This window comes from Mercenaria mercenaria, chromosome 13 (genome assembly GCF_021730395.1).
Source record: "Mercenaria mercenaria strain notata chromosome 13, MADL_Memer_1, whole genome shotgun sequence".
Taxonomy (NCBI): domain Eukaryota; kingdom Metazoa; phylum Mollusca; class Bivalvia; order Venerida; family Veneridae; genus Mercenaria; species Mercenaria mercenaria.
The window spans coordinates 6,786,633-6,813,382 of NC_069373.1; the positions used below are offsets into that span (position 1 = coordinate 6,786,633).

Here is a 26,750-nt window from a genome sequence, read left to right on the forward strand (position 1 = left end):
ATGCATGCACAGAGAGAAATGATAATGTCGATTGTGAAACGAACTCTGTCTTTTGCAACTCTGATTATTGTTGCACTTTTTGTAATAGTTGTCATTCGTACATTTACACTGCACACCAGGCAGTTAGATGTGCTAGAATGCAAAAAATCAGACTTGGATTTCATTGAGATAGGACATGGTTCAGGAGCACTGGATAGGTTTCAACGTGCTCTTAGGTTTCAGACAATTTCTAGAGAACCTTTTGATTACAATCGAAATGAACTAAAAAGTCTTGTGGAATATATTATGTCAGGTATCAAACTTTAACCATATCTAATGATCTACATCAACATTTAGTCCAACTAATTTTACGCAATTCTAGGAAATACTGAGATAATTTTTAATATTGGCAATATCCCTACTCGCGTCAAACGCTCAAAAGACCAAAATAGTTGAAGCAATTTCCGATCAAATTTTCATCACTGCCGACGCTTTACATGGTATAGGTTTAAATGCTGATTATTTCACGAATTGACCATCAATTCAAATAAAACTTGCATATATCGAAAGGGGATTCCATACCTCACTGATTTATGTAAAAATTATCAAATAATATCCAAAATTACGAATTTTCGAGTGATTTAAAACTTTGTATGTACTATACAAGATTAACATAATACCGACTGTCTATACGCTGATATGCGCAAGATATGAAACCAATAACTTTACACGACTGTGTACTGTGATTTATCTTCCATTATTTTGGTCCTTCAAAGTTTAGATTGCCCGTCACAAATGTAAAACAATCTGAACGTTGAATTATTTTGACTACATCTACATAGAGTGTAGTCCAACAAATTTGACGCGATCCTAGGAAATATGAGATAATTTTTTTCATATGGGCAATATCCCCACTCACGTCAAACACTCGAAAGACCAAAATAGTGGAAGCAATTTCCGATGCAGTTTTCATTGCTGCTGACACTTTACATGCTATAGGTTTAAATGTTGATTATGTCTCGAATTGGCCATAAATTCAAATAAAACGTACATGTATCAAAAGGGGATTTAATTCCTCATTGATTTATATTAAAGTTATGAAATAATTTCCAAAATTACGAATTTTCTGGTGATTTAAACCGATGTATGTACTGTACACGAGTGTCTACACAGCCTATGCACAAGCGATAAAACCAATAACTTTACATGACATGTGTACTGTGATTTATCCTCCATTATTTTGGTCCTTCGAAGTTTTGACGATAAGATTGCCCGTCACAACTATAAAACAACCTGACCGTCGGATTATTTTGACTAATTGTACCACCTGTTCTAGTCCAAATAATAGGATGCTTTGAGACAGCATGATATATGAGCCGTGCCATGAGAAAACCAACATAGTGGGTATGCGACCAGCATGGATCCAGACCAGCCTGCGCATCTGCGCAGTCTGGTCAGGCTCCATGCTGTTCGCTTTTAAAGCCTATTTGAATTGGAGAAACTATTAGCGAACAGCATGGATCCTGACCAGACTGCTCGGATGCGCAGGCTGGTCTGGATCCATGCTGGTCGCATACCCACTATGTTGGTTTTCCCATGGCACGGCTCATATTTTGATTGTCGCTGTCCTGTAGAGGGATGACAACTATAAAATAACAGATCGTAAAATAAGTCATCCTAATAAGCCAAATAAGTACGGCTAGTATATTGGTTATGTCAGTTACAATCCCAATAAAAATTAAATATGAAATAACATAATAACCCATGTTGAAGATAAAATGTGCATGTAAATGTCTAATATTTTTGACTATGCTTTTCCTAGATCTGTATTAAAGTTAACTAAAGGTTTGTTGCGCAAGGCAGGTATACTTGTACCACAAGTGGGAGGTTGTTTTCCCCCACTCCTGGGATATTAAGTTGAGCTTTTTAAATGGTCTTATATCTGAAATTTATCCAGTACGATACAGTCTGTATCATACAGATAATATTTAATGTTAAACATGATCTGTTTGAGAAACTGTATACTGTGAGGCATTTTATTTGAAGTGATGTCACTGGAATTCAATTTTTTTTTCTAACTGCATAATAATTTTCTGAAATAGTAATATTAAACAAAGCATGAAGCGATAATTTTAATAAAAGATAAAAATACTGGATATGCCACTGTCAGACAGAGTTTCACAAAATAATATGATGGCCAAGACTTACAAAGTTTTCAATATTTTTAATTTGTCAGGTTTAAGATTTTTTTCAAATTTAACTAGATATTTAAAAACACATTTCAGCCTACCCAGACTTGCACAGCTCACATCTTGTCCAGCATGAGATTGTTGCAAATTACAGCCTGTTGTATACAGTCAAGGGCAGTAACTCTTCTTTGACACCATACCTGCTGATGGCTCACCTTGATGTTGTACCAGCTGACCCAGCCAAGTGGGAAGCTGACCCTTTTGGAGCAAAAATTATCAACAACTTCATCTATGCTAGAGGGACAATTGACTTCAAACATGGTGTCATGGTATATATACAGATCTGATATATACATAATGTATATAAATGTATTGATCTTTCACTGTTTGTATAGGAAATCAAATTATACTTATTTGAAAGACAAATGAAAATTTACTTTTAGCCTAATTCTAGTGTACATTGCATTTCCACTTAACTTTTTGTATGTCTTTTCATGTATACAGAAAAATAATGAAATTTACTTATCACACTTTTTCTAACTGGTCTTACATATTACCAGTATTGTTACCAAGAAATTAATTCTGCATTCAAAGGCGTTATGTATTCTAAGTAATAAAATGTAGTTGAATATGTAAATTTTAGTTGCAGTGTATTTAGCTTAGTTTTTATTTTCTTGTTAAAAAGGACCATGAGACATAGATGCTGCAAAATTGAAGAATATGAATGGCTATTGTAGTCTTCCTGGCGTCATTTGGCGTCGCCTTCAGCTTTGCTTTCGGGTTGGAGTTTTATGGCAAGCACATCAGTTTCACTGTATTTTCTTTCCTATCATCATCAAACTTTACATTTGGGTTGGTCTTGGTAAGAGGCAGACATCTGATAATTAAGGATCCTGGTATCTCAAAGGTCAAGGACAAGGTCAGAGATGTCAAACATTGATATAGTGAAGGTTAATGTTTAATGCCGAGCTTCTCATTTTCACTATCTTCTAAACTTCCGCCCCTGTAGTAATCAGTAAGGGCCAGATGTCTTTTGGTTTCAGTTCGGGTACCTTAAAGGTCAAGGTCACTGGGGTCAGATTTTGTAATATAGGGTTGGTTAAAGTTTTATGGCATGCTTCTCAATTTCACTATATGAGCTGCGCCATGAGAAAACCAACATAGTGGCTTTACGACCGGCATGGATCCATACCAGCCTGCGCATCAACGCAGTCTGGTCAGGATCCATACTGTTCGCTTTCAAAGCCTACTTGAATTACAGATACTGTTAGCGAATGGCATGGATCCTGACCAGACTGCGCGGATGCGCAGGCTGGTCTGGATCCATGCTGGTCGCAAAGCCACTATGTTGGTTTTCCCATGGCACAGCTCATATTTTTTTAAAACTTATATCTCATTGTGTTTCTTTGAATCCCTCTTATCTCTACTTATAATCTCAACTTTGACTTCTAACCCAGCAACCTACCCATTACACTCCCAAACTATTTTGTTCTTCAAATTCTACACTCTTAACTGATATCTCATATTGTTGCCTAGGTACCATCATACCCACCCACCCAAGCTTACAAACATCCCACCCTCTTATATCTCATACTAAGTTATAAATCATATCTCATAGTATTTTTGGTATCCCTCACATTTCCTGACACCTCACTAAGCCACACCCCTGTCAAAATTTTGATTTTTATTTCTCACACATATTTAAATCTCATATTGTTTTTAGCTGACTGAAATTTTACAAATAGAGCTTTTACCAGAATGATAAGTTTAGCATGTAAGCAGGTTTCCCTAATTAACTACTTGGCCTAATGCTTTCAGAATTCACATATATTGGGGGTTATGAAATTACCTCACAGGACAAGTTAAATAACTGTTGCTTTAATTTTGTTAAAATTATGTCCCTTTTTAACTCAGAATTTCGGGTTAAAATTTTGCATGTTAGCAGTTTTCTCAAGAAATACAAGGCCAACTGCTTTCATATTTCACACATGTCTTCACATCTTGAGATCATGCCATAACTCCAGCTTGTGTTTTGTCAAAATTATGCCCGCTTTCAACTTAGAATTTCTTTTTTAAATTTTTGCATGTAACCAGGTTTCTCAAAAACTACTAGGCCAAATTCTTTCAAACTTAACATATGTCATTGGTAATGGAATAACCTCAAGAAACACATTACACAACTCTATTAAGTCAAAATTATACCCTATTTTACCTTCAAAAATTTGTGTTAAAGTTTTGAATATAAGCAGATTTCTCAGAAATTGCATGACCAAATACTTTCAAACTTCAAACATGACTTCAACAGCATGAATTTACTTCATGTGTCAAGTTACATTACTATCTTCTTTTTTGATTATGCCCCAAACATAAAAATTTTGTGACAGTTTTGCATGGAAACATGCTTCTATGAATTACTTGACCAAAGGTTTTCAGATTCTTCACTTAATTTTGGTATGGTATCATTAGATGACCTCACCTGGTAAGTTTCGTAGTTCTGGCTTACATTTTAGCAAAACTATACAACTTAGAAAATTTTGCTAAAACTTTTGTATCTGATATAGTTTTAGGTGGACAGGCTTTAAATAATTAACCTTGCTATCATTAGACAGCTCTTGTCTTAATACTCAATGTACCCCAACCCCACCAACTTCTCACACTAAGTTATATCTTGTATTTTTATTGTTTCTTAGTGTCCCTCATACCCCCACACTTCTGTGCACACCCCACCCACCCATACACCCACCAGAAAAAAAACTATATATAATATATTTGAACTTCTCACACATTACTATCAATCCCACCCCGACCCACACACGCTGCTTCTACCTTCCTTTTTCAATTACTTGTCTCCCTCCTTCCACAGACATTAAGGTTAATACAATCTGTTTAGTATTCCCATTGCAGTCACTGTTACCTGTTATTTTACTTCGCTTTTGATAAGCATTTTCAAATAGTTGAGGGAGCTGTCCTTTCAGCATCTCTTATATTTGCTTGTGATTTTATATCATAATACCTTTATTACAGCAAATGGAAAACCTGGTTTTGTAGGATTTTTATGAATTTTCTTGTTTCCTGAATTTTGTGCTGATTTTTCCAGGGGATCCTGGAAGCTCTCAACTTTTATGTTGCTCAAGGGAGACAACCTGAGAGAGGATTTTATGTAGCTTTTGGACATGATGAAGAGGTAGATAGTTTGAGAAATGTTGTGTATTTGCATTATTTGTTTGTTTTAATGTAGGATTGAAATATCTCTCACTCATGAACAACAAATGCAATACTTTCATGAGTGGCATAGTTCCGAGTGAAGATTTAAGATATGGTGTTCATGAGTGAAAGATATTTTGATGGTACACGTAAAACAAGCAAATTTTCTTTTTATTTCATGTTTTGACTAAATTTTACTCATTTTATGGTTTCCTACCATTGATATTTTTCACTGTGAAAATAACAGGATGTATATTTCACTGTAATATTTCAGTAATTAATTGAAAAACATGAAACACATGTAACAAATTTTTATACTTGTAATTTGTTTACTGTGATTATTTTATTTAATATTCAGGTTGGAGGATTAGATGGAGCTAAGTCCATCAGTGACTTACTGTGGGGACGTGGTGTACGCAGGTTTGAGTTTATTGTGGATGAAGGACTTACACTCTTAAACAAAATCCTGCCTGGTATGGTTGACCAAGTTGCAATGTATGTATACCAAAACCTGTTATACTGTACATATCGTAATATTTGCAAGCATTTTTATTTTCAGTTATTTTTAGCTATCACAGCAACACACTTATTCAAAACTCTTGTGAATACCAGTAATAAAAAATATTGTATAACTATAAAGTGCACATTTGTTAAAAAAGTGAATAGGCTTGTGGTGAAATAAAAGTGATGCAAAAATTACCTATTCTAGAGTAATAAAAATAATGAAAATATTGAAACCAACACAATGTTAACATTTTACAGCACATTTTATTAACATTTTGGCACAATACCTTTGTTGTTTTTTTCCAATCAAGAGTACACTGCTGCTAATATTTTCATTTTTTTTGTCAGTCTGTTGGGAATGAAAACTCATGATATAAAGCAAGACTTTTTTTCCCAACTAAATTTGACTTTTGAATTGTCTTTCCACCCACTATATTTTTATTATGCTCCCAAAGGGAGGCATATAGTTTTTGAACCGTCTGTCTGTCTGTCGGTCTGTCAGTCTGTCGGTCTGTCCGCAATTTTCGTGTCCGGTCCATATCTTTGTCATCGATGGATGGATTTTCAAATAACTTGGCATGAATGTGTACCACAGTAAGACGACTTGCAGTGTGCAAGACCCAGGTACGTAGCTCAAAGGTCAAGGTCACACTTAGACGTTAAAGGATAGTGCATTGATGGGCGTGTCAGGTCCATATCTTTGTCATCGATGGATGGATTTTCAAATAACTTGGCATAAATGTGTACCACAGTAAGACGACGTGCAGTGCGCAAGACCCAGGTCCGTAGCTCAAAGGTCAAGGTCACACTTAGACGTTAAAGGATAGTGCATTGATGGGCGTGTCCGGTCCATATCTTTGTCATCGATGGATGGATTTTCAAATAACTTGGCATGAATGTGTACCACAGTAAGACGATGTGTCACACGCAAGACCCAGGTCCGTAGCTCAAAGGTCAAGGTCACACTTAGACGTTAAAGATCATTTTTCATGATAGTGCATTGATGGGCATGACTGGTCCATATCTTTGTCATTCATGCATGGATTTTAAAATAACTATGCATGAATGTGTGACACAGTAAGACGATGTGTCTCGCGCAAGACCCAGCTCTGTAGGTCAAAGGTCCTAAACTCTAACATTGGCCATAACTATTCATTCAAAGTGCCATCGGGGGCATGTGTCATCCTACGGAGACAGCTCTTGTCTTATTATGAGTTTGAATTTTAGGTCACAAAAAAATAAAAAAGTAAGATTATGTTAGAAAACTCTTATGTTTATAAATTTTATGGTAATGCACGACCAATTTTAAAGCCTCTTTTACTGTTTAACTGAGAAATAATTCGTGTAATTAAATAATTGTAATTACTTTGTCTCATTTCTTACATTTTTTTATTTAACAAATAATCAAGGCCTTCGAGTTGTTTATCGTCTAATTTACCACGGTTCAGAGTTCAGATGCCTAGGGATTGAACCACGAGGGTGTTAGCCCGAGTGGTTAAATACTGAAGCATCTGAACGATGAACCGTTGTAAATTAGACGATAAACAACTCGAAGGCCTTGATTATTTTCATTCTGACATGCTCATTGATGTATTTTAATAGATATTATACTGGACTTCATTTATGCGAGGAGTAATGTATCGGACGTCATGCAGCAATTTGACGTCATAATTGACGTCAAAATGCTCTCTTACCAGTTCGCGCATCAACTGTTGTTTATCGCAGAATATACAGAGCTTGATTTCCTTCTTTGTTTAACTGGAGATCACACCGAGTCATGTTAGAATGTTACTGAAAATATAGTGTTCTTGGTAAAATATTATATTAACTGTATTGTGACAGCATAGCAACTGCCGAGAAAGGACAAGCATTTGTAGAGCTGAAGGTAGAAGGGTCACCAGGTCACTCGTCCATGCCGCCATCTGAATCTACCATTGGAATTTTAGCAGCAGCAGTACACAGGTATATGTAGTTTTAGCTTTGCATAGGTTATAACTGGCTAATGTTTAACCAGTTGGCTAATGTTTGACCAGCAAAGAATATCTTCAGTCAAACTTTTAAGTTATGTGTATATATAGAGTGGATGCAGTGTTCCAGTGGTAACAATGTCTACGAACCCGGGGATCAACCAGAAGTTCAATCTCCCACTCCACTCGAAATTACAAACATTAGGATATGAGTCCCTTGTATGGGTCTTTACATCTGGCATGTCAAAGAACCAGGGAAGCTTTTTGTATTGAAGCATCTTCTGTATTTTACACTATCCTCCCACTAAAATTGAAAACAGTCTTCTGGAAGAGTTGCCGTGTTAAAGATTGTGTGCATTTTTACAGAGACTTTGAATATCTGTTTGCATTTTTAAAAACGTAATTACTGACTTATTTATGCCCCTTTTCACTATTACGCATCAAAATAAATGAGCAACCGTGTCCGCTGACAGTTCTTTACTGTTGCTATAATGGACTCATTGAATTTACAGACTGTTTTCTTTGTTATGCTACGCTTGCCAATCAAAATGGCGGCTTCCGGTAATTACGCTCACCTGCTACGGCTGTGAAAACTATGTATATATCAACATAAAATAATCTTTTAACAATACTTATTTGTAATATTTAGATTAGAAAGAAATCCACCTCCAAGCATGCTGGGATATGGTCCAGAGACAGACACTTTTGAGCATCTTGCTCCTTATGTAAGTATATGTAATTAAGGTACTAAGCAAACGCTACTTATTTTGTATCTTCAAAAGTTCAGCCCTTACCCATGGCTTGTGCCAGTAGCAGTAGTAAGTACAAGAAATGTAATGGACCTAACCAGAAAATGAAGAACACTGGCTGAACCATCGAAGGGATCTGGGACAAGCTTCTCAAAATATCTATTGCTTTTCAACATAGGTATATAGATGAAATAAGACATTCATATACAGTTCAGTTATTCTTTTTGGTGGGGAATTAACTTTTGTGACTTCTATAGTTGCATCAATTCCCTAACAAATAAATATTCCCATCTACTTGTTGTGATTTTGGCTGTGACAAGAAATTTCATGGTAAAATCAGATACTTTCACAGTTTTTTAAGCGTTATTTTATTAGACAGTCAAACAATATGAGAAGAGATATGAATATGATAGCTTTGATCTAGTCTAAGATTAGTCATGTATAACTTGAATCGGAGTAAGAACTGCTGTATTTGTTTCTTAAGAATTTTTGAAAATTCATATAGAAGCTTATTGCAGACACAGTGTATGGTGCAAGTTTGAACTAAACAAAATAACTACAGGATAATTCTCATTGTGGCTAAAGGCTCATAATGCCTTTGTTTAAAATGTGGCTGCTACAATTTCTGTTATGAACATAAAACATATTAACTTCTTGTTAAATCCTATTTCTAATAATTACTTTCTATAACATTTGTCAAAGGTTTGAATATTGCTGAATATACTAGAATATACTAGAATGTTTTATTGAAATAATTGTTTTTATTACCTCCCTTTATGGCTCTAAACATAACAGTTCATGTGCAGTATTAAAAGTAGTGCTTTTCTAACCATGTAAGTACACATAACATCTGAGCCGTGCCATGAGAAAACCAACATAGTGGGGTTTGCGACCAGCATGGATCCAGACCAGCCTGCGCATCCGCACAGTCTGGTCAGGATCCATGCTGTTCGCTTACAGTTTCTCCAGTTCCAATAGGCTTTAAAAGCAAACAGCATGGATCCTGACCAGACTGCGTGGATGCGCAGGCTGGTCTGGATCCATGCTGGTCGCAAACCCACTATGTTGGTTTTCTCATGGCACGGCTCATCTATTTGGAAAGCTGTTTCATTTGTATCTAAGATAAAACTTTAAAGCATTATGGACCTTTAATGTTATCCTGAGAGAATTGAGCAGACAGGACACAGTATTCTTCCATTTATTAAGTTATTGCTGAATGCAGACTGTATATATATTTTAAAAAATGTTGATGGAAATTTATATTTTCAGATGACACTGCCGATGAGAATGGTAATGAGTAACCTGTGGCTTTTTAAACCTGTGGTTTCATGGTGTGTTCATACATGCAGTTCATGTAAAAATATTGAAAAACAAAGTACAGTTAAACTTGTTCATAAAGACAACACTTAGAAAAGCTAAAACAGAGTCTTTATTTGCAGAAAATCTTTTTTCTTAAGTTAGTGTATAGCAAATGTTTGAATTAGAAATGAAATTAGCAGTCTGTTCAGACATGGTCATTAACCCTTACCATGCTAAATTTCTACAATGAACTTATCTGTCTTCCAATTTGGACAATACCATTAACTGTTAAAAGGGGTGTTTACCAAAAATATACTGGCTGAATGGCGAACAATGCAGATCATGATCAGACTGCATGGATGTGCAGGCTGATCATGATCTACACTGGTCGCAAAAGCAGGATCAGTCGTGTTTAGACGTGGTCTTTAGTTCAGATGTCACTGTAGATTATATACAGATCTTGTATGTTTTGTTGGCGTTAACATCACACTAATACAATGTTGATAATGAAGGCCATATTGGGACTTTCAAGCTTTGATGATGGAAGAAGACCTCAGGTGCCCTTTCAGGTGTTATTTGCAGCATGTGTGGGCACCTGGCTGGAACCAGCGACCTTCTGAAAGCCAGCTGGATGGTTTCCTCCCATGAAAGAATTCTACACCCCAGGTGAGGTTTTGGGCGGCAAGTGTTTTGAAGTCAGCATTCTTAACCACTCGGCCACAGAGGCCCCCATATTGAAATCAAGTACATTGTACTTTTATTTCTTTTAGTCTATAGAATGACTATAGACTGATCAAATATTAGGTTATATACATGTTGAGTGCAGCACTGCCAACAGATAAAAATTGAGTATGAAGACCAGGGCTTGTATTCATCAGATTTTCACATCTGAAAGTTAGACTTAAGAATGACAAATATTCAAGTTTTCATAACTATGTTCATAGCCTTTTTAGCTCGTCTGAATTTTCAAAAGAATTTTCGAGGTATTGTCGTCACTTGATCGTCTGTGTCAGCTTCGCTGTCAGCGTCGGCTTTGGTTAAATGTTTTGTTTAGGTCCACCTTTTCTCAAAAACAATAAGAGCTACAGCTTTGAAACTTTGCACACTTGTTTGTCATTGTTAAATGACTATGTAGGCCAAGACCCATAACTCTAACCTGCATTTTGTCAGAATTATGGCCCTTTTTTATCCCCCCACCAAAGGTGAAGGGGATATTAGAAATGCTCTCCGTCCGTCCGTCCGTGCGTCCGCAACGATCTTTGTCCGGAGCATAACTCCAAAAGTACTTGACGGATTTTCTTCAAACTTCATACACTGATAGAACACATTGGGAGGAAGTGCAGTGTGCAAGAACAATAACTCTACCTTGCCTATTTTTTGAGTTATTCCCCTTTATCTTATTTTCTTAAAAAATTTTGTCCGGAGCATAACTCCAAAAGTACTGGAGGGATTTTCTTCAAACTTCATACACTGATAGAACACATTGGGAGGAAGTGCAGTGTGCAAGAACAATAACTCTACCTTGCCTATTTTTTGAGTTATTCCCCTTTATCATATTTTCTTAAAACATTTTGTCCGGAGCATAACCCCAAGAGTACTGGAGGGATTTTCTTCAAACTTCATACACTGATAGAACACATTGGGAGGAAGTGCAATGTGCAAGAACAATAACTCTACCTTGCCTATTTTTTGAGTTATTCCCCTTTATCATATTTTCTTAAAAAAATTTGTCCGGAGCATATCTTCTTCATGCATGGAGGGATTTTGATATATCTTGGCACAAATGTTTACCACCACGACGCGGAGTGTCATACGCAAGAACCAGGTCCCTAGGTCTAAGGTCAAGGTCACACTTAGAGGTCAAAGGATACAAGAATAAAAACCTTGTCCGGAGCATTTCTTCTTCATGCATTGAGGGATTTTGATATAACTTGGCACAAATGTTCACCACCACGAGACGGAGTGTCATGCGCAAGATCCAGGTCACTAGGCCTAAGGTCAAGGTCACACTAAGAGGCCAAAGGCCAGATACAAGAATGACTTTGTCCGAAGCATTTCTTCTTCATGCATGGAGGGATTTTGATGTAACTTGGCACAATTATACACCATCATGAGACGAAGTGTCATGCGCAGTTCCCTTCTTTAGAATTACTTCCCTTTGTTATTACTTTAAATAGCTTTTATTGTAACTTTTTCATTACTAGTCGTAGGGAAAAATCAAGACCACTTTTCTGTAGTACAACAAACATGCTAAATCCAGTTTTGAGGTGTATTTTGACCAGTCTCTTCCTGATAAAGATTTTTGTGTGGACTTGCAATTTTTTTTTTTTTTTTTTTTTTAAAGATTAACTTCCCTTAGTTGTTACTATAAATAACTTATATTGTAACATTTTTATAATTGACCCTAGGGAAAAAACAAGACCACTTTTCTGTGGTACAGCATAGATGTTACTTTCTAGTTTTAGGTGTATTTTATTAATTTTATTATATATAAGGTATCTCTACCTAGTAAGGAGTTTTTCTGGTGGACTTTAAAAAACAAAAGACTTACAATGATTACTAAACAACCACTAAATTAACATTCTATTTGCAAATACAGCTGCTAGAGTAAAGAAATTTGCTTTGACGGGCATATATTGTGACATTCTGGCACTCTTGTTCCCTGTTAGCTTTCCATTCCTTCTTTTTACAGTAGCCATATAGAAAAACATCATAGCTATACTCTTCATGAAAATTAATAAAATTTAGCAGTAAACCACCTCACTACTGACTTATTCTTTCTTCCACATCTTAAAACCCCTGATGCGGACCACATCCTTCAATTATGATATGCCCGGTGGGGGGATTAGCCATGTCTGACATGGCTCTTGTTGTACTTAGAAATTCTGAACTATAACACTTTTCTTATATACTGACCAGCACTTGCAGATGAGCGATGGCACCCGTGTGCGGTACTCTTGTTATAGCATAAGTAATCATGCAAAGTTTCATTAACCTGTGCAAATATAGCAGTGACAGAGCCAGAAGGAAATTTAGTATTTAAAAGTCTAAGCCTGAGTTTCAGACTTTAAACATTGATGAATATTGGCCTCGTCTTTCAGCTTTTGATTGCTCTGTTCTGCAATCTCGAAGGAGACCAATGGCAAGGCTGCTTTCTGAGACAGGCTTAGGTTACTAACTTTAGGTTGCCAGTGCTACCAATAAGTGTGGCTAGTGTAATTTGCCTTGAACATTTACTAATAGCCATTGCTAAAACTGATCTGTTTATAAAAACAATGTTTACCAGGCTTGAAACAATTTTATCACAATTTCACTATCTTTATAACTTTAACGAGTGTCAATTTATCATAGTGACAAATGAAGTGATAAACCCAACACTAAAACTGTACATAATTTAAATACCTCTGACAGGACCTCATAAATGTACCTTTTTTGTCTGAAAATGATAAACATTTTCAATATCATATGAACAGTGTCAAGCTAAACTTTAATCTTTTAAATGGTATTCAGAATATAAAATTTTTGTACACAGGGTATTACAAAAAAATGCTTTTTATGCCCCCCAAAGGGAGGCATATAGTTTTTGAACCGTCTGTCGGTCTGTCAGTCTGTCCGCAATTTTCGTGTCCGGTCCATATCTTTGTCATCGATGGATGGATTTTCAAATAACTTGGCATGAATGTATACCACAGTAAGACGACGTGTCACATGCAAGACCCAGGTCCGTAGCTCAAAGGTCAAGGTCACACTTAGACATTAAAGGATAGTGCATTGATGGGCGTGTCCGGTCCAAATCTTTGTCATCGATGGATGGATTTTCAAATAACTTGGCATGAATGTGTACCACAGTAAGACGACGTGTTACGCGCAAGACCCAGGTCCATAGCTCAAAGATCAAGGTCACGCTTAGACGTTAAAGGATAGTGCATTGATGGGCGTGTCCGGACCATATATCTTTGTCATCGATGGATGGATTTTCAAATAACTTGGCATGAATGTGTACCACAGTAAGACGACGTGTTGCGCGCAAGACCCAGGTCCGTAGCTCAAAGGTCAAGGTCACACTTAGACGTTAAAGGATAGTGCATTGATGGACGTGTCCGGTCCATATCTTTGTCATCGATGGATGGATTTTCAAATAACTTGGCACGAATGTGTACCACAGTAAGACGACGTGTCGCACGCAAGACCCAGGTCCGTAGCTCAAAGGTCAAGGTCACACTTAGACATTAAAGGTCATTTTTCATAATAGTGCATTGATGGGCGTGTCCAGTCCATATCATTGTCATTCATGCATGGATTTTAAAATAACTACGCATGAATGTGTGACACAGTAAGACGACGTGTCGTGCGCAAGACCCTGCTCCGTAGGTCAAAGGTCCTAAACTCTAACATCGGCCATAACTTTTCATTCAAAGTGCCATCGGGGGCATGTGTCATCCTATGGAGACAGCTCTTGTTGATATCTGTCGTATTTCTTCTGTCAGTTGAGGAAATTGTTTGTGTTACAGAATGATAAGTTATAGGGTTATATATTTTCTACATTACAGGATGTTAAATTCTCAGTGTTACAGGGTGATATATTGTGTGTTACAGGGTGATGTCTCGGAAACCAAGCCTGAATGCTATTATTAGAACAGTTACTGCAGTTACAATGTTTAATGCAGGAATAAAGGTATAAACAATCAGCTGTATAAAAAATTGACATATCAAGTATACTGATACCAAAATCACCATTTAACGATTTTGAAAAGCACTATTTGGAATCATGAGCTGAGTATCTTGTGCATCTTTCTGTCCTCCTGTTTGTCTGTCTCGCAATATTTTAGACAAAATCTTTGTCTCCATTGTTTGGACTTTAATCTTACTTCACACAATGATAAATAATTTCAAAAAGAATGTCAAGAAGTGAAAATCACAAGAATCGTATTTCTTATTTTAATTATCTCCTGTCTTCAATTTCTTTTTTTTTTTTATTTAAGATTTAATACAGTTACTTTCAATACACTGAATTTAAGAAAATTGACATGAACCATTACTTTGTCTTGTATAATTATAAAATTATCTCCCTTCTTGTTTAATATTTCACATTTTTGAACATCTCAGACAATATCTTTGATGAAATTGAAGGGAATTTTATGTAATTTGATACATTAACCTTTAGCCTGCTGGCGGCAAGTTATTCTGCCTTTGCGGCCAGTGCAGACCAAGATCATCCATGCAGGCTGATCATGGTCTGCACTGTTCGCTATTCAGTCTGTAAATTTTCAGTGAACACCTTTCAAATAATGAATGGTAATGCCCAAATTGAATGATGGACCAGTCCGTTTTAGAAATTTAGCAGGGTAAAGGTTAATTTCTTGCAATGAGAGAGCAAGAAGCACACAAAACCATATTGAAGAATTACAAAATCATTTTCCTTTCTCTATTTTTCGTAATAGCTTTTCAGTCACAGAAGGGAATTTAATGAAACTTAACCTTTTACTTTAGCCTGCTGGCGGCAAGCGATTCAGCCTTTGCGACCAGTGCAGACCAAGATCAGCCTACACATCCATGCAGTCTGATCATGGTCTGCACTGTTTGCTATTTAGTCAGTAAATTTTCATTGAACACCCCTTTAAATAATAAATGATACTGCCAAAATTGAATGATAGACCAGTTCATTTTAGAAATTTTAGCAGAATAAAGATTAATACTATGATAGATTTTACTTTGAGAGTAAGTATATTTAAGCTTGACCCTGCTATATTTTTAAAATGGACTGGTGCATTCTTCAATTTGGGCAGTATCACTTATTATTCAAAGGGGTGTTCACTGAAAATTTACTGACTGAATAGCGAACAGTGCAGGTCTTGATCCGTGCAGGCTGATCTTGGTCTGCACTGGTCGCAAAGGCAAAAATCACTTCCGCCAGTAGGATAAAGGTTAAAGATAAGCTTTAAAACAAACCCTTTTAGTGTAGATTTGAATCACATAAATTTTAGGGAAAGCTCTATTCTGTATTATATTCAGGCAGTTATTGTTTTCAGATAAACGTGAATGCCCCAGAAGCTACAGCATACATTAACCATAGAATACATCCTGTACAAACTGTGCAAGAGGTGAGATACATGTGTATTTAATTTTCACCATTAACAGGCAAGGTTTTTTTTTTATAATGCTGATAGTTTGTTAAAGCTTCTATGTTGCAGATAAAGCCATTTTAGTTTCCATCTTAGTTTAATGTTTGTGAACTAAGGTGGACACTGAGTTACTATGGACCTTCCATATTACTGATTGGCATGGCAACGTCAGTTTATTCTTGTACCCAGCTTAGATAACCTAAAAGAAGATTTTTACAAGACAAAATTTCAGATAATCTCAACAGTGTCTGCAGGAAATTTATTGTACATTTGTTTAGCTGCTAAAGAGTTTATGAAATTATTTTCATACTCACAAAGGGAGGCAAATAGTAATCCAACTTTCCATACATATGATAGTTAGCCCATTAGTCTGTCTGTTTGAAACACTTCATATCTTAGTTATAATACGGAATCTATATGCAACGTAACACAAACGATGATCAGAAGGTGAGTCATTCATAAGAGACAGGTCTGTACCTCATTGACAAGGCTTCAGAAATTGCCAGTTTTCCCATTTTAGACCATTTCCTAACTTTTCCAACCAATTTATATAATGGAGAAATAGGAAATACCAGTATTAGAAAAAAAGAGTGAAAACAAAATTTGATGTAAAATCTCAATATCTGATCACTGCTAGCAAGAAATTATTAATTACCCCTTCACATCTGCAATAAACATGACATCAGTCCATGGAAATCAGTCCATAATTAGCATGTATCACTATATTATTCACCTGGTGCCTCCTAGATACTTGCCAGTAGCCAACTTCATGTTTCAAGTTCCTTTTAGACTCATTAGCAGACTTTTTAGCTAATGAATGTTTTCATTGCATTTGACCTGGACCAGATATGTAATACAGCTTCAGTTTTGTATCAAGTCTATGGTTTAATTAGTCTAAACATCCAATCAGCAACTAGAAATTTGCAATTTTGGACTCACTTATTTGTGTATTATTCCATGTTACATAGTGCCTATTAAGCGAATCCATTAATTAGCCCAATGGCTTAGCTCAATAGGGAGAGCCCAGGTCTACAGATCTCAGAGTCTCAAGTTCAATCCCCGGGCGGGGCATATGTTCTCTGTGACAATTTGATAAAAGACATCATGTCTGACATCATTCGGCCTCCACCTCTGATTCATGTGGGGAGGTTGGCAGTTACTTGCGGAGAACAGGTTTGTACTGGTACAGAATCTAGGAACACCACTTAGGTTAACTGCCCGCCATTACATAACTGAAATTCTGTTGAAAAACGGCGTTAAACACTGTTACATAACTGAAATACTGTTGAAACATAGTGTTAAACCCAAAACAAACAAACAAAAGATCATTTACGTGGAAAATATAGGAGTTGCTAATGGTTACCAACAGTTTTACTTGTTAAACTGTATTTAAGTTATAGATCATTATATTGACCTTAATTTTTGCAGTAAAGAAGTGCAGCTAGATGAATTTGGTGGCCAACATGGATTTCAACTTTAAGCTAGAGACATTTTGTTAACAACAACATTTTTCATACCTTACACACTTGTATAAAAATACAGGAGCCTTTTATTCTGATAATCTGATACCTTGTTCACAGACTATCTATTTTTAAAGCTTATACTGGTCAATGAAATGTGCTGTTTTAAGTTACTCTAGTGTGAATATAATGGAAATGAAACCCTCATGGAGTATTATCCAAAAGATACTTTCCAAAATCAAACTATTTGCAGTTTTCATTTACTGTTATATGTTTTATTGTTCCAATTCTTGATATATTTCAGGTTTTAGATTATGACAGGAGTATAATAAATGATGACAGAGTAAAGATAAGAGTTTTAGATTCAATGGAACCCCATCCTATAGCTGCAAGTGGAGAAGAAGATTTTGGTTATCAAACTATTAAAAACAGTATTAGACAAGTTTGGAATAACACATATGTAGCTCCAGGTAAGTTAGTGTAAACAAATGGCAGATGCATCTATTTTTAGCTCACCTGTCACAAAGTGACAAGGTGAGCTTTTGTGATCGCGTGGCGTCCGTCGTCCGTCGTCCGTCCGTGCGTTAGTCCGTCCGTGCGTGCGTAAACTTTTGCTTGTGACCACTCTAGAGGTCACATTTTTCATGGGATCTTTATGAAAGTTGGTCAGAATGTTCATCTTGATGATATCTAGGTCAAGTTCGAAACTGGGTCATATGCGGTCAAAAACTAGGTCAGTAGGTCTAAAAATAGAAAAACCTTGTGACCTCTCTAGAGGCCATATTTTTCATGAGTCTTAATGAAAATTGGTCAGAGTGTTACTTGATGATATCTAGGTCAGGTTCCAAATGGTTCACGTGGGTCAAAACTAGGTCAGTAGATCTAAAATCGAAAAACCTTGTGACTCATCTAGAGCCTTATTTACTAATGGTCTTCATGCAATTTGGTGAGAATGTTACCTTGATGTTTAGGTCAAGTTCGTAATGGTTAATGGTACTCAAAACTAAGTCAGTAATCTAAAAATTGAAACTTGGGGACTCATCTAGACCATATTTCTATTGATTCTCATGAAATTGGTCCAAGAATCATTTTACCTTGATATAGTCATAGGTTAAGCAGTTAAATCTGGGTCTCAGTGCATTCAAAACTAGGTCATATGTCTGAAATAGAAAAGACTTATGTGACCTCTTGAGGCCTCATTCATGGATTCTTTATGGCAAATTGGGAGAATGTTTCACTGATGATATTAGGTCTAGATCGAACTGGGTAAACTCCCGCCAGTACATAACTAGTCAGTAATCTAAAAATAGAAAAACCTGTGACCTCTGAGGCCATATTTTTCAGAGATCTTCATGAAAATTGATCAAAGTTCAACTGAGATATTAGGTCAGATTCGAAAATGGGTCAGGTGCGGTTCAAACTAGTCATTGGGTCTAAAATGAAACTTGTGATGTCTTAGAGGCCATATTTCTCTAAGGATCTTATGAAAATTGGTGAATGATTTCAGCTTGTGATATCTAGGTCATGTTACTTAAACTGTGTCATTGCGGTCAAAAACTAGGTCAGTATTCGAAAATAGAAAACCTTGTGTCACTCTAGAGGCCATATTTTTCATAGATATTTCATGAAATTGTGTGTTAGAATGTTCATCTTGATGATATTAGGTCAAGTTCAAACAGTAGGTCACTTGCCTTCAAAAACTAGCTTGTCAAATAATAGAAAACTTTGCACTCCCTGGTCATATGTTTTCAATGTCTTCATGAAATTGGTTCAGAAATTATTAATCTTGATGATCTAGGTCACATGTTCTCACAAAACAGTCACTATGCATGTAATAGAAATAACGATTGGTTCAACTATTAACACAGTCATGGTTTGGATAATGAGCCGATTCAGGACCATATGGCTCTCTTGTTTTATTTTGGAACTTAAATTAAACTAAACTGAAATTTTCATATTTCTTCTTTGGGTTGTCAGCCACTATGAAGAAATACCTTCCTAATGATCTACATTTTTGCACGAGGTAGCAGTGTGTACCATATCAGTCAGATAAACAGAATTAATGTAGACATACACATTTATGTATAAATTATGTGAAAAGTTTCCAAAAATTGTATCCCCTTCATGGAGGGTATTTGCCCACAAACCAAGTAGACCAAGACTATAATCCTTTGTTATAGACAATACATAGTTTTACTGGGCAGATTACAGTTAGTTATTCATTATCTAAACATCGGTTTTCTACATGATGCAGTCTAGTATGACTTTGTAAATGAGAACTGTTCAATGCTGGACTATTCTGAAGCATTGTCACAAAAAAATGGTATATTCATAAATGCAAGTTAGAGTTATTAAACTGTGCTGTCTAAGAACGTTAAATGAGTACCTAGCTTACAATCTAAAACTTTACCAAAAATTACAAAGTTTTAAAAGAGGCACAACTTTGTGAAAGTCAAGAACACAGTTACAAACTGCAAGTCACATCTGTTCATGTAAATGTAGTTTAAATATGAGCCGCGCCATGAGAAAACCAACATAGTGGCTTTGCGACCAGCATGGATCCAGACCAGCCTGCGCATCTGGTCAGGATCCATGCTGTTCACTTTCAAAGACAATTGCAATTAGAGAAACTGTTAGCGAACAGCATGGATCCTGACCAGACTGCGCGGATGTGCAGGCTGGTCTGGATCCATGCTGGTCGCAAAGCCACTATGTTGGTTTTCTCATGGCGTGGCTCATATAATCCTGTTAGCTATTGCTGAGATACAAACATACACACAAAAACTTAACCAAAACTACTAGGTAGAAAAAGGACGTAATTTTGTTCATCTAAAAAAAACATTGTTGAACCAGTGTATTTCATGTCAGCTTATTAACCATTACCTTGCTAAATTTCTAAAATGAACTAGTTGTTCATTCAATTTGGGCAGTACCACTTATCATTCAAAGGGTTGTTCACTGAAAATTTACTGACTGAATAGCGAACAGTGCAGACCATGATCAACCTGCACGGATGTGCAGGCTGATCTTGGTCTGCACTGGTCGCAAAGGCAGAATCACTTGCTGCCAGCAGGCTAAAGGTTAAAGTGAACAAGCATGTGAATTTTAATCTATTCCCACTACTGAAATACTGGCATACTTAACCAAAATGCTCAATTGAACAAGGAGCATAACTTTGTAAAAAACATAATGAAGTTGTGGAACCTGTGCATTACATGACAGATGTCACAGATCACTGCAGTGAACAAGTATGCAAAGTTTCAGCCAGTTACCAAAGGTTGTTACTGAGATACTGGTTAACAAACAAAAACTTAATCATTTGGTATGTTGAGCAATGAAAGGGTGAATGTAACAGTTCTTTCTGTTCTTCAAATAGTCGCACTAAAATACTGTTTCTTCTTTCTCTCTAAAGTTATAATATTTTTATTCTATTTCAGGAACTATGATAGGTAATACAGATACCAGACATTACCTAAGAATGACTCATAATGTATATAGATTTAGTCCAACAGTCATGTTTCCTGATGACCCAAAACGTTTCCATGGTGACAATGAAAGAATTTCAGTGAAAAATTATGAACAAGCAGTGAACTTTTACTATCATTTGATGGTGAATTCCAACACAGGGAGCATAGAACCAACACATCACCATAGTGAATTATAGTTGTAGTTTTTATATGCCTGAAGGGACGTATTATGTTATGACGCCGCTGTCCGTCTGTCTGTCTGTCCATCCATCCTTTAGCAATTTCTTGTCCTCTCTGTAACTGTTGAACCCCTTGAAGTATTTCAAAGAAACTTGACACAAATGTTCATACATCAAGACTATGTACAGACCACATGTTTTGGATGGCTCGCTTCAAGGTCACACTTCGGGGACAAGGTCATATGTTTTTGTTCCGTGTCCGCTCTGTAACTCTTGAACTGCTTGAAGGATTTTAAAGAAACTTGGCACAAATATTCACTACATTGAGACGACTTGCAGAGCGCATGTTTTGTATGGCTCATTTCAAGGTCAAGGTCACAATTAGGGGTCAAAGGTCATACCTTTGGGCATATATTGCTCCGCATTGCAGTGCTCTTGTTAACTTATGTGAAATGTTTTTAGCTCACCTGTCACATAGTGACAAGGTGAGCTTTTGTGATCACGCAGCATCCGTCGTCCGTTCGTCCGTCTGTAAACTTTTGCTTGTGACCACTCTAGAGGTCACATTTTTTGTGGGATCTTTATGAAAGTTGGTCAGAATGTTCACCTTGATGATATCTAGGTCAGGTTCGAAACTGGGTCACGTGCCATCAAAAACTAGGTCAGTAGGTCTAAAAATAGAAAAACCTTGTGACCTCTCTAGAGGCCATATATTTCACAAGATCTTCATGAAAATTAGTCAGAACGTTCACGTTGATGATATCTAGGTCAAGTTCGAAACTGGGTCACGTGCCTTCAAAAACTAGGTCAGTAGGTCAAATAATAGAAAAACCTTGTGACCTCTCTAAAGGCCATATTTTTCATAGGATCTGTATGAAAGTTGGTCTGAATGTTCATCTTGATGATATCTAGGTCAAGTTCGAAACTGGGTCACGTGCCATCAAAAACTAGGTCAGTAGGTCTAAAAATAGAAAAACATTGTGACCTCTCTAGAGGCCATATATTTCAAAAGATCTTCATGAAAATTGGTCAGAATGTTCACCTTGATGATATCTAGGTCAAGTTTGAAACTGGGTCACGCGCCGTCAAAAACTAGGTCAGTAGGTCTAAAAATAGAAAAACCTTGTGACCTCTCTGGAGGCCATATATTTCACAAGATCTTCATGAAAATTAGTCAGAACGTTCACCTTGATGATATCTAGGTCAAGTTCGAAACTGGGTCACATGCCTTCAAAAACTAGGTCAGTAGGTCAAATAATAGAAAAACATTGTGACCTCTCTAAAGGCCATATTTTTCATAGGATCTGTATGAAAGTTGGTCTGAATGTTCATCTTGATGATATCTAGGTCAAGTTCGAAACTGGGTCACGTGTGGTCAAAAACTAGGTCAGTAGGTCTAAAAATAGAAAAACGTTGTGACCTCTCTAGAAGCTATATATTCCATGAGATCTTCATGAAAATTGGTCAGAATGTTCACCTTGATAATATCTAGGTCAGTTTCGAAAGTGGGTCACGTTTTTTCAAAAACTAGGTCAGTAGGTCAGATAATAGAAAAACCTTGTGACCTCTCTAGAGGCCATATTTTTCATGGGATCTGTATGAAAGTTGGTCTGAATGTTCATCTTGATGATATCTAGGACAAGTTTGAAAGTGGGTCACGTGCCATCAAAAACTAGGTCAGTAGGTCTAAAAATAGAAAAACATTGTGACCTCTCTAGAGGCCATATATTTCAAAAGATCTTCATGAAAATTGGTCAGAATGTTCACCTTGATGATATCTAGGTCAAGTTTGAAACTGGGTCACGCGCCGTCAAAAACTAGGTCAGTAGGTCTAAAAATAGAAAAACCTTGTGACCTCTCTGGAGGCCATATATTTCACAAGATCTTCATGAAAATTAGTCAGAACGTTCACCTTGATGATATCTAGGTCAAGTTCGAAACTGGGTCACATGCCTTCAAAAACTAGGTCAGTAGGTCAAATAATAGAAAAACATTGTGACCTCTCTAAAGGCCATATTTTTCATAGGATCTGTATGAAAGTTGGTCTGAATGTTCATCTTGATGATATCTAGGTCAAGTTCGAAACTGGGTCACGTGCGGTCAAAAACTAGGTCAGTAGGTCTAAAAATAGAAAAACCTTGTGACCTCTCTAGAAGCTATATATTCCATGAGATCTTCATGAAAATTGGTCAGAATGTTCACCTTGATGATATCTAGGTCAGTTTCGAAAGTGGGTCACGTTTTTTCAAAAACTAGGTCAGTAGGTCAGATAATAGAAAAACCTTGTGACCTCTCTAGAGGCCATATTTTTCATGGGATCTGTATGAAAGTTGGTCTGAATGTTCATCTTGATGATATCTAGGACAAGTTTGAAAGTGGGTCACGTGCCCTCAAAGACTAGGTCAGTAGGTCAAATAATAGAAAAACATTGTGACCTCTCTAGAGGCCATATTTTTCATGGAATCTGTATGAAAGTTGGTCTGAGAAACCTTGTGACCTCTCTAGAGGCCATACCCTTGAATGGATCTTCATGAAAGTTGGTCAGAATGTTCACCTTGATGATATCTAGGTCAAGTTTGAAACTGGGTTACGTGCCTTAAAAAACTAGGTCAGTAGGTCAAATAATAAAAAAACCTTGTGACCTCTCTAGAGGCCATACTTTTCATGGGATCTGTATGAAAGTTGGTCTGAATGTTCATCTTGATGATATCTAGGTAATGTTTGAAAGTGGGTCAACTGCGGTCAAAAACTAGGTCAGTAGGTCTAAAATAATTAAAATCTTTTGACCTCTCTAGAGGCCATATTTTTCAGTGGATCTTCATGAAAGTTGATCTGATTGTTCACCTTGATGATATCTTGGTCATTTTCGAAACTGGGTCACGTGCCTTCAAAAACTAGGCCAGTAGGTATAAAAATAGAAAAACCTTGTGACCTCTCTAGAGGCCATATTTTTCATGAGATCTTCATGAAAATTAGTGAGAATGTTCACCTTGATGATATCTAGGTAAAGTTCAAAACAGGGTCATGTACCTTCAAAAACTAGGTCAATAGGTCAAATAATAGAAAAACGTTGTGACCTCTCTAGAGACCATATTGGATCTTCATGAAAATTGGTCAGAATTTTTATCTTGATAATATCTAGGTCAAGTTCAAAACTGGGTCACATGAGCTCAAAAGCTAGGTCACTATGTCAAATAATAGAAAAAACGATGTCATACTCAAAACTGGGTCATGTGGGAAGAGGTGAGCGATTCAGGACCATCATGGTCCTCTTGTTTAAACTTGTTTTGAAACCTGACTACTGTAAACGCTTTTGTTAATTGAGCAAAGAATTTGTTATGTAGCATATAGTTTTTACTTTTTAGCTCACCTGAGCATTGCTCAGGTGAGTTATTGTGATTACTTGATGTCCGTCTATCTGTCGTCTGTCGCCTGTCAACATTTAGCTTGTGTATGCGATAGAGGCTGTATTTTTCAATTGATCTTCATGAAATTTGGTCAGAGTGATTGCCTTGATGAATTCTAGGTCGAGTTTGAATATGGGTCATCTGGGTTCAAAAACTAGGTCACTAGGTCAAATCAAAGAAAAACCTTGGGTATGCGATAGAGGCTGTATTTTTCAATTGATCTTCATGAGATTTGGTCAGAATAATTGCCTTGATAAATTCTAGGTAGAGTTAGAATATGGGTCATCTCGGGTCAAAAACTAGGTCACTAGGTCAAATCAAAGAAAAACCTTGTGTATGCGATAAAGGCTGTATTTTTCAATTGATTTTCATGAAATTAAGTCAGAATGATTGCCTTGAGGAAATCTAGGTCGAGTTTGAATATGGGTCATCTCAGGTCAAAAAGAGGGTCACTAGGTTAAATCAAAGAAAAACCTTTTGTATGCAATAGAGGCTGTATTTTTCAATTGATCTTCATGGAATTTGGTCAGAATGATTGCCTTGATGAAATTATTAATATAGGTTATCTGAGGTCAAAAAGTAGGTCACTAGGTCAAATCAAAGAAAAACATTGTGTATGCGATAGAAGCTGTATTTTTTAATTGATCTTCATGAAATTTGGTCAGAATGGTTGCCTTGATGAAATTATTAATATGGGTTATCTGAGGTCAAAAAGTAGGTCACTAGGTCAAATCAAAGAAAAACTTTGTGTATGCAGAAGAGGCTTTATTTTTCAATTGATCTTCATGCAATTTGGTCAGAATGAATGCCTTAATGAAATCTAGGTCAAGTTTGAAAATGGGTCATCTAGGGTCAAAAAGTAGGTCACTAGGTCAAATCAAAGAAAAACACTGTGTATGCGATAGAAGCTGTATTTTTCAATTGATATTCATAAAGTTTGGTCAAAATGATTGCCTTGATGAAATCTAGGTTGAATTCGAATATGGGTCATCTGGGTTCAAAAAGTAGGTCACTAGGTCAAATCAAAGAAAAACTTTGTGTATGCAATAGAGGCTGTATTTTTCACTTGATCTTCATGAAATTTGGTCAGAATGATTGCCTTGATGGAATCTAGGTTAATTTTGAATATGGGTCATCTTGGATCAAAAAGTAGGATACTAGGTCATATCAAAGAAAATACTTGTTTAAACTCAAGAGACCACATTTTTGGTCAAATCCTAATAAAAATTGGCCAGAATATTTGTTTCCATAAAATCACTAGGTCAAACATGTTTACACTGTTATGGTGTGTTTGTCAGGTGAGTGACCTAGGGCCATCTTGGCCCTCTTGTTTTATAATGTTTTTGTCAAAAATTTATATCAAAAGATACATTTGTGTCAGAAAACAGTGGACTTTCACCTTAGTGCTTCTTTGGTGACCTCAGTTTTCTATGAAAGAAGTAAAATTGTTTGCTCATTACTTTGGTGGTTTCTGATGCAATTGACCACCCTGACTGATTTTTTAAATGTATTTATTTATTGCTTGATTTTATAAGTTTACTCATAGTAAAATGCATAGTGTGCCAGTTATCTTTGTTAATGTTGATATTGCTATACATTCATTTTCTTTGTAAACTACAGTGTATTTGAATATTGATAACTTAAGGATGACTTAGGTTTGCTATTTATATAACTTAGTCATTTCATATACCATAGTGTAACCAGATGCTGAAAAGACTGTATTATGTTCTTTTCTAAACTGAATTGCTGTTAGCTTTGTTAGAATGCTGCCAATTTAACCCCTTTACACCAATTAATTCCTTTCCATACACACATATATGAACACAACCTCAACTCCAAAATCTGTACACATTCCATAAAAATATGTGATGCCATATTTTATAACACTTCAACTCATTCCATGCCATTGTATAAACCAGAGCTTAGTCAGTCAGGTCATTTTATTTTCATTTAGGGGCCTCCGTGGCTGAGTGGATAAGGTCTCTGACTTCAAATCATTTGCCCGTCATCGATGTGTGTTCAAGCCTCACTCAGGGCGTTGAATTCTTCATGTGAGGAAGCCATCCAGCTGGCTTATGGTAAGTCAGTGGTTCTACCCAGGTGCCAGCTTGTGATGAAATAATGCATGGAGGGGCACCTGGTGTCTTCCTCCACCATCAAAGCTGGGAAGTTGCCATATGACCTATAATTGTGTCGGTGCGACGTTAAACCCAACAAAATAAAT

The 26,750-nt window shown here is 36.4% G+C and overlaps 1 protein-coding gene across 1 annotated transcript; it reads left to right on the top strand.

The window, feature by feature from the left end:
* On the top strand, positions 1 to 26,750 carry LOC123530004 (N-fatty-acyl-amino acid synthase/hydrolase PM20D1.2-like). The gene is made up of 11 exons (XM_045310686.2): positions 1 to 292; positions 2,265 to 2,497; positions 5,266 to 5,352; positions 5,731 to 5,867; positions 7,719 to 7,838; positions 8,493 to 8,568; positions 9,862 to 9,923; positions 14,488 to 14,566; positions 15,921 to 15,992; positions 17,778 to 17,943; positions 20,911 to 26,750. The coding sequence occupies exons 1-11, from the start codon at positions 1 to 3 to the stop codon at positions 21,135 to 21,137; spliced, it is 1,551 nt and encodes a 516-aa protein (XP_045166621.2). The 3' UTR covers positions 21,138 to 26,750.

What these genes read in the sequence shown, in the direction of transcription:
- LOC123530004 (XM_045310686.2), top strand. Translation starts at nt 1, where the DNA reads ATGCATGCACAGAGAGAAATGATAATGTCGATTGTGAAACGAACTCTG. An exon ending in CTTTTGGACATGATGAAGAG is followed by an intron (nt 5,353 to 5,730) that starts GTAGATAGTTTG and finishes TTTAATATTCAG; the next exon opens with GTTGGAGGATTAGATGGAGC. An exon ending in TTTAAACCTGTGGTTTCATG is followed by an intron (nt 9,924 to 14,487) that starts GTGTGTTCATAC and finishes TGTGTGTTACAG; the next exon opens with GGTGATGTCTCGGAAACCAA.